The sequence below is a fragment of the Drosophila busckii genome, chromosome X (genome assembly GCF_011750605.1).
Source record: "Drosophila busckii strain San Diego stock center, stock number 13000-0081.31 chromosome X, ASM1175060v1, whole genome shotgun sequence".
In the NCBI taxonomy this organism is placed as follows: Eukaryota; Metazoa; Arthropoda; class Insecta; order Diptera; family Drosophilidae; genus Drosophila; species Drosophila busckii.
The window spans coordinates 1,169,303-1,178,031 of NC_046608.1; the positions used below are offsets into that span (position 1 = coordinate 1,169,303).

The following is an 8,729-nucleotide window of genomic DNA, read 5'->3' on the forward strand; positions in this document are numbered from 1 at the left end:
TGTAAGTTTATTGTATATTAAACAATAATAAAGTAAAACTTTTGAAATAAACTCAGATGATTTTTTTTCAGAAAAGAAAAATTACGACAAAGCAAATAAATTTAAGAAAAGCCAAAAAATGTATTTTGATTGTTAATAAATTTAGGCAAAAACTTGCAATTATTGTATAAAAAAAAGATTTTTGCTTTTGATTGATTTTTGCTATAGAAAAAATAAATTTTCAAAGCGTTAAAGTTTGTTCAATGTTCCTTACCATGTTTTCAATAAAACTTGCATTATTATAAATTCATTTTTGCATATATACGTTTTTTTATTTTTAATTTCATCTTTTGTTTTGCTACACATAAAACACACAGCTTAAGTTTAGGCACAAAAAAAAATTATGTGAGTGTAAAAAAAAAATTGGGGCTTGCTTAATTTTAGCTATTTACAAAAAATTTACAAAAAAAAAAACTGGCTAAGCTAGGTTTTTTTTCTTTCTATTAAATATTTAAGTTTACTCAAAAAAAAATATATTAATTTCTATAGATTTATGTAGATTTGTTTGATGTGCGGCCGTAACGAGATTTAGTTTTTTTTTTTTTTTTGAGCATCTGCGTCACCGTCTGAGATCCAGCTCAAGTGTATGAAGCGTTCACGTCCAGCTGCTGTTTACACCTCCAGCGCCAGCTCCTCATCCTCATCGTCCTCGACTTCATGCGGCGTGTGCTGCTCCAGCGGCGGCGGCGGCAGCGCTGGCGGCGACGCGCTCTTGCTGGCAGCCAATGCGGCGGACTCTTCGCGGCGCGGCGGCGGACTGCCCGGATTGAGCGGCGGACTGGGCGTCTGCAGGCGCTGGCGACTGCTGCTGCTGCGCTCGTAGTCTGCCTCGCTGTTGGCGCTCTGGCTGGTGGCGGGCGAGCGTTCCCGTTCGCGTTCGCGCGGCGGCAGCGCCGGCGCATAGTAGCCTCCCATCATGGGCGTGGCGCCGGGCGGGGGCGGCATGCCGGGCAGCGTCATGCCCGGGGGCATGCGGCTGGGATACATGTAGGAGGCGGGCAGCGCGGGCTTCTGGAGCGCGGCGGCGGCGGCTGCTTGGCGGTAGTAGATGTCGATGGCGGAGGGCGGGCCGCCGTGTGGCGTTTGGGCAGCGGCGGCGGCTGCGTAGGGCCAGGCGCTCAAGTAGGGCGTGGCACCGCCATAGAGGCGCTGAAAGGCGGCATAGTTGCCCGCCTCGGCGAGCAGCTCCAGTCCCACAGCGGTCTGGCGCTTCCATTTGGTTCTACAAATAGAGCGAGAGAGAAAGAGCAAGAGATAAAGTACAGTTTGTTAAAAAACTAGCATTGCCCCCGCCACGCCCCTGTCAGCTGTTATTAATCACTCGAAAAAGTTGCCGACTCATGCCGCTGACTGCGCGTGTCCTTGCCGCCTGCTGTGTGTGGCCCAGGCCCAGAAGGACTTTAGCCTATTATTGCTGTTTATATTTCGCACTTAATTGTTTTGTCATTTATCAGCCTCAGCCTCAGCCTCAGCCGCAGCCTCAGCCGCCGCCTCAGCCCAAAGTGAAAGCGAGAGAGCCTAACTGGATGCAGGACTAATTGTTAAGAGCACGCCCTGGCAGCGAGTGAGCTGGCAAATCCTTTAATTACGTCTAGGCGCCAGTTTAAAAAAATAGAAAAACAAAAAAAATTCAATTTTTGCGCATTCATTGCGCGCAGCTGTGAAAATGTTTAACGAAAGGAAAAAACATGTCGTTGATCCTTTTTTGGGAGAGGCAAAAGTCAAGTTGAGCGACAGGATATAAATAATTATAACAATAAATGTAAGGATAACAAGTTGAGCAGCCAAATGAATTGAGTGAAGTGTTCGAGGCTACAAAAATGAAATTGAAGCTAAAAGAGCTAAACATGAGACTGAGCTAGGCTAGGCTAAAGGACGAAGCTACAGCCAAAAAGGCTGTGCAAACAGAGAGTTGACAAAGGAGCGAAGGCAGAGTGGGCGATACAGCAAGTGTCCCATGGGCTGTCTAATGGGGAGAGGACAGCAGCGCCTGAAAGGATCGATCCAATCGATCCATAAGAAGGAGAAGCAATTTGATTACTTCGCTCATCGTTCAATTTGCAAACCAACGTCGAATTTCTCACGCAGCTGCTGCTCACTTAGCAGAGCATTCAGAGTTCGAGTTGGGAGACACTTGAGCAATTATCTTTAATATCCGGTTGGAGCGAGTGCGCTCAGGGGCATTTTGTTGAGGGAAGCGACGTGTCGTTAGTGCCCCCAAACGAAATGTGACAAGTCATTGGGCAATAATTAAAAATGGAAAAATAGATATATAAATAAAATGCTATTAAACGTAATAAGGCAGCGACGACTTTGGGCAGCTATTTATAAAAACTAAATTCGTTTGTCTATTGGTATTGGTGTAGTTTGCTCTAGTTGCTAGGCCCAGGCTAGGCAACAAACTTGTGCGGCATATAAAAAATATAAAAAGGCAACAAACTTAATAATAAAACGAAATCGAAGAATGAAATGGGGGAAAAAAAGTAAACAGCTCATTTAATAAACAGCAAAACATTTTACGACTCTTGCGCAAAATGCAGCAAATTAAGCAATCAGCATTAAAAAAATATAAATAAACAAAACACACACACACAGACAGACACACATAGACAGACAAATGAATGAAAGAGGCAGCGGCAGCGGCAGAGAGAGAAAAGGCATAAACAGCGTCAAGCTGATTTGGAACCGGTCGCTTGGGGGATTAACACTAAAGCTGCCAACGGGGTAAGCTAAGCATGTGTAGTGGGTAGGGGGGTGGTGAGGTGGGGCAGCTGTAAGAACTGCCTGTGTTTGTTAAAGATCCATTAAAATCATTTTTATTGGAAAAGTGCGCGAAGAAATGGGCGTTAGCATAAAAGCCGCTGATTAGCAATACACACACACACACACACATACATAGCTAGTCTAGTCAAAGGCACCGCCTGGGCAACTCACCTGCGATTTTGATACCAAGTCTTCACCTGGCAATCGCTCAGCTCCAGTTTATTGGCCAACTCCATGCGATCCTGCACGCTCAAGTATTTCTGACGCTCAAAGGACTTCTCCAGCGTCTGCAGCTGATGATCGGTGAATGCGGTGCGCGCCTTGCGCTGCTTCTTGCTCAGACTCATGCCCAAATGGCTATCGCCATTGGCGCCGCCGCCGCCGCCGTTGCCATTTTTCAAACTATCCTCGCCGTCATCATCCTTGCCGCCTGTAAATAAAAACAAAATAAAACAATCACTATATGCTCGCTCGCTCTACAACTATTGCTATCTCGCTTGCAATCTGTTGTTTCTTTTTTTTTTATGGCTGCCATACATGCAACAGTCGTCGGATAATAACAAAGTTGCCACTGATGGATGCGCTCAGCTCAAGTTCGCTCTGCCTTTAACTGTGGCATGCCACTGCTAATTTGCAATTAAACACTTTATGAGCACAAATTACAACAACAACAACAACAAATAAATAAGCAGCAGCAGCAGCAGCAGCAATAACAAGCAGCGCTGTAATTTCCAGTTTAAATCATGAAAACTCATCGGCGCTCTTTGTACCTTTTTATGCGGAAAACGTGTGAAAGGAAGCTACAGTTAACGTATTCCATAAACATATATATGAGCTATATATGTATATACAAATCGCAGTGCTTAAAGCTGCAACGACTGCAACAGAGAGGCACAACAAATTGTTGCCAACATCAAAATTTAGTTTCAAAAGTGTTGCAATGTCACAAACTTTAAAGAATTTAAGTAAACAAAATTTTATGTCATAGCAAATCAATAGAAATAAAATTTCAATTATAATTTATTTGAATTTTATATAAACTATAATGCTATAAAAAAAACTAATGCAAATATTGTAAGAAAAAATTATTCAGCTTAAATAATTTTTTTACTTATAGCAAAGCAGCAAAAAGAATTCATAGCTGCATTTCTAAGAAATCAGCATATGTAACACAAAATCATTTTTTTTTTTTATATAATTTTAACAATTAACAAACTAAAACATATTCAGCCTTATAGCCTTATTATAATAGCAAATATCATTATAATATTTTCAGCTAACTGACTTTAGAGCACTTTCTTTATTTATTTATTATAATTAAAAGTGGCATAGTAAACTTTTGCTTGTTAACATAGTAAATATAACAATATAGATATTTTTAATAATAATTTGTTTTGTTGTTTTGTTGATTGAAGCTTGTGCTAAAGACTAAAATGAAAATTGATTTTCTTTTTTTTAAGCGCAGCTCAAACAAGTTTTTTACATTAATGCCACATTTTGTTGTAAGCTAACTTCTCACACTTTAATTTCAAATTTGTTTTACTTTATTTTGTGAGTGAGTGAGTAACTGCCCAAGTCGACAGCAGACATGCATGTTAACAGTTATTTTGTTTTTACATTTTATTATTATTTGCTTTTGTTTCGACTATGCGAGTAGCTAAACCAGTAATAAAGCAAAGCAGCTGCCAGCAGCAGCAGCAAAAGCTTCTGCAATGTCTGCTGCTGCTTTTGGTTGCAGTCAAGCTAGCAAAACATTTCCGCATCATGCCATGCACTGTTGCGCGCTCTCGCTCTCACTCGCTCGCTCTCTCTCCCACACACACACACACACACACATGTGCACACAGTGGCTGCACCTAATCGGTTTGGCTTGCATTCGCATTAGTAATTAAGTGCTTGTGGCTAAACTGTATTAAACATGCTTAAGTGTGCAGACAACAGCAACAACAAGAGCAGCAGCAGCAGCAGCAGCAGCGGCAGCGACGTCGCAGTCAACGCCAGCAACTTCCTTCTGACGACTGGCAGTTAACCAAGTTTTGCTGTTTGCTGTTTGTTGCTTGCATTCGTCTGCATTTAATTGCGCATGGCAGCAACATATTTGCAATTGGCCTTTTTGCATTTTAATTAAGCCAACAATAATTACAACAACAACAACAACAACAACAAAGCGCTCGCTCGCTCGCTTGTTGTTGTTAAACGTTTATCAGCATTTTGATAATGTGCAGCAAAAATGCAACATGTTGCATAACGGTAAATTAAATGCGCGCATACCCAAAAACGAAAGACTTAGGCAACGAACTTGTTGCTTCCGCACTTGTTATGCTAAAATTCTACACGCGATTTATTGTTGGAAGCCAACGAAGAGTTCAAGTTCAATAACAAACTTCGAAATTGTACCAAAATTTGCAGCATATCAATTTCAATTAATAAATTTGCGTAAAAAATTGAAAGGAATGCAAGCGTCTGGACTTTGCCAAGGTGTGTGTGCAGACACTCGAATCTGCTTGTCCAGTCGCATCAGTGCACAGCTGATTTGACAAGCGACTGAGGGGGGGAGGGGGGAGCGACTCAACTCAAGGCTCAATTTCAAACGTGCAGCGACTTTGCTATCGATATAGCCCAAAAAGAAATGAGCTCAAGCCGGTTTGTTGACAATCCTCGTTGATCCTTTTTGCTGCTTGCCAGCAACTGTCGCTCGCACGCGTCTCAAGTGACACGCGAGTGACGACGCCTTGAAGCCAAATTTGAATGATGAGCAACAGCAACAGCAACAACTTTTAGCTCTGTCTTCGATTAAGCCGTTAAAAGCAGCAACAAAACAGAATTATAAACGTTGTTGCTTTCATTTCGTATAGGCCACGCAGCGTGGGCTTAAAACTTGCCCCACTGTACGTCCGTCCGTCCGTCCGTCCGTCCGTCTGTCTGTGTGGGCTTGTTGTTCTTTTTGTTGTTGCTACATTTATTGCTTTGGTTTTGTTTTTTTATTTTTTTTATGTGCTTTTAATAATTTTGTGCGTTCAAATCGAATCGTCTCGCCCTTTCTAACTGTTTGCCTAATGAATTTTAGCTATTGCTTTAATTTGTTAATTGTCATTGGCACAAGTCCAACGCAAATTGTAAATTAAGTTCAACATTTCAAATAATGTGCGTAAAATTGTTTTAAACATTTTCTTTGTTGTTGCTATAAAATCTTTAATGATCGCCAGCCACCAAGTTTGGCACTTTCGTCAAAAAGTTTCTAAAGCGTAAACAATAAATGAATTCAACAACAATATCAACGTTAATTTCAACTTTTTGTTATCAACAAAAGCAACGAAATCAATTTCCAACGCACGTTTACGACTATTTAATAGTAATTTGTCATAATTTACATAACGTTTAAAAGCGCTTAACAAATAAATAATAATAATAAAAAGCAGCAACAGCAACAGCAGCAACAACAAAAGCGAAAACGACATTAAAATCAATTAAATTGTTGCATGTGCTTAAGCGAGAGCGCGCTAAGTGGTGGGGAGGGGGGAGAGGTAGGGGAGGGGTTGGACTCGTTGCTCTGTTCCAAGGGTAGCGAGTTGCCAAGCAGCGCAGCTGACTGCGATAAATAAATTAATTTTGCAAGTTTATTAACATGCCCAACCCACCCCACCCCCTTGCTGCTTACACGTGTCTGTTTCATTTTGTTTGCAACACTTACCACAATCATCGCTGTCGCTGTCGTCTATGGTGCTGGCCTGATCTCCGCTGATGCTGCTGCCGGCACCGCCCAGCAACAAGCCGCTGGCATTGCCATTGTTGTTGTTGTTGTTATGATTGTTGCTGCTGCTGTTGTTGTTGTTGTTGTTGTTGCCGCCCAGCGAATGCAGCAGCAGCGGCGAACGCGAACGTTCATCATGCGCGTCCACATGACCAGCGACTGCAGCGGCAACGGCGGCCGCAGAGCCCGGAACATGCCCAACATGACGCTGCAACGCCAGCGCCTCGATGCGTTCCCGTTCCAGTTGCAACTGATGATGATGCTGATGCTGATGGGAATGCGAATGCGAATGCGAATGCGAATGCGCATGCGGATGCGGATGATGGGCCAACGGATGCTGCGGATGTGCATGCGCTGGCGAATTAAGTTGCTGCTGCTGCAGGTCGTCGTTGTGCGTTTGTTGTTGTTGGAATAGAAAGCAAAAGTTGGCGGCAATTGAGTAAAGGGCTTTAACTAAATGCAACAGCTTAGGACTTGGCTAACAAACAAATACCAATAAAATAATATATAATAATATATTCTATAGCCTTTGCTATATCAAACTAATGAGCAAACGAGCATATAATGTAAATCTATATAATTTATAATTTAAATAAATATCATATAGAAATATTTGTGTATATATAGCAGTGAGTCTGTATTTTGTAATATAATGCGCTTATTATTTTGTTAAGCTTTTGCTAAAAACAGATTATTTGAAAAATTTATAGTTGCCAAATATCTTTAAAGTCTTTAAAATCACACAAAACTTTAAAAATAAGACACATGCTAATATATATAAAATATATAACTGAACTATACAATATATGTATATATAACTGCAATTTGAAGAATTGTATTGAATTGATGAACATTAAATTGAGCTGAAGGCCTCGACGCTATTAAACTTCAAATAAGTATTAAATATTTTTGTTAATATTAAAACAACAACAAGGAAACAAGAAAAATCTCTCAGCGCTAAGCGTAAAGCATAAACAAAATAAACTAAAGCAATTAGTTGCTATTCGAAATAAATAAGTAAAAGTTATAAACAAATTCTCTGTCTCTAAGTTAACTCTCATGCTTGCACTACAGCGCCACCTATGCGGCGCTATTGTCAACTAATTGAACTCAATTCGTGTGCCAACTGCTGGTACTTACAGTGCTCCAAGCCGAGCTCTGGCAATCCTTGCTGAGCGGCGGCGAACCCTCGCGCCCCCCCACGCCCGACGCTTGTCGCGCAAAGCGATGGAGATGCGCGTGTGGATGCTGCTGCTGTTGTTGCTGCTGCTGCTGCTGCAGCACGGCGTAGTGCGTGGGCGGAAAGTGGGCCAGGAGCGGCGCCACATGATGATATTGCTCGCGTTCGCGTTCACGCTCGCGCTCAAAGCGCAGCAACTGTTGCTGCTGTGCCAGATAATGCTGCAGTGCCGCCTGCTGTTGGCTTTGGGCTTGGGTCTGCTGCTGGGCCTGCTGAGGCGGCGGACTGGTCGAGCGGCGTCCGGCAGCAGCATGTGCCATGGCAGCGGCGGCGGCGGCTGCGGCGGCGGCGGCAGCGGCTGCTGCACTGCCCGCCAGAATGTCCGTGATCATGAAGCGGGAGCGCGGCGCTTGCGAGGCCGTGGCCGTGGGCGAGGGCGAGGGCGTTAGACTGCCCGGTGTGTCCCCAACGGCAGCCGTAGTTGTGGACATTTCCGGTGGCATTGTGGTCATGTGGCAACGCCGCTCAACGTGTCGCGTCACTCGCGTTAAGCTTGAGCGTGAGCTTGAGCGCTGATTCTATTTTGCCGACGGCACCAAAACTCAAAGTGGAAACTCAAAAAAAATAAATAAATTCACGTGGCGAACAGGCAAAAAACAAACAAGAGCAAACAGTTAGTGAAAAGTGTTGCACATGCAACAGCTTTGGGTTGCAAGTTGGCAAGCGCGCGCGTTAAGCTGCGTTTTGTGTATTTCTTTGAATTAATCGAGCCGCGCTTAACAAAGACAACCGCTCGCCTTTGGCTTTCAACCGAAACTGAGTCGAGCTGAAGCGGCAGAGCACCAGCAGCACCAGCAGCAGCAGCTGGCTGGCAAATAAAAAACTCAAAACGAAACGCGAAACAAGTCGACGCAGTGGGGAGAGCGAAACCAGTCGCGTGCACCTGTCGTTGTCTCGCTTACACCCGCGCACTCGGTCTGAAACGCGCTCTCTCAA

At 43.2% G+C, this 8,729-nt stretch overlaps 1 protein-coding gene across 2 annotated transcripts; it reads right to left on the reverse strand.

The window, feature by feature from the left end:
- Positions 1-541: 541 nt before the first annotated feature.
- Positions 542-8,508, reverse strand: LOC108605656 (homeobox protein B-H2). Of its 2 annotated transcripts, none has more exons than XM_017995443.2 (4): positions 7,694-8,508; positions 6,494-6,926; positions 2,974-3,232; positions 542-1,261 (listed from the first exon to the last, which is right to left on the reverse strand). In XM_017995443.2, the coding sequence occupies exons 1-4, from the start codon at positions 8,243-8,245 to the stop codon at positions 652-654; spliced, it is 1,854 nt and encodes a 617-aa protein (XP_017850932.2). In that variant the 5' UTR covers positions 8,246-8,508; the 3' UTR covers positions 542-651. The 2 variants fall into 2 exon arrangements, with proteins under 2 accessions (XP_017850932.2, XP_017850931.2); XM_017995442.2 differs by having other exon boundaries at positions 6,494-6,929; positions 7,694-8,507.
- Positions 8,509-8,729: the final 221 nt, after the last annotated feature.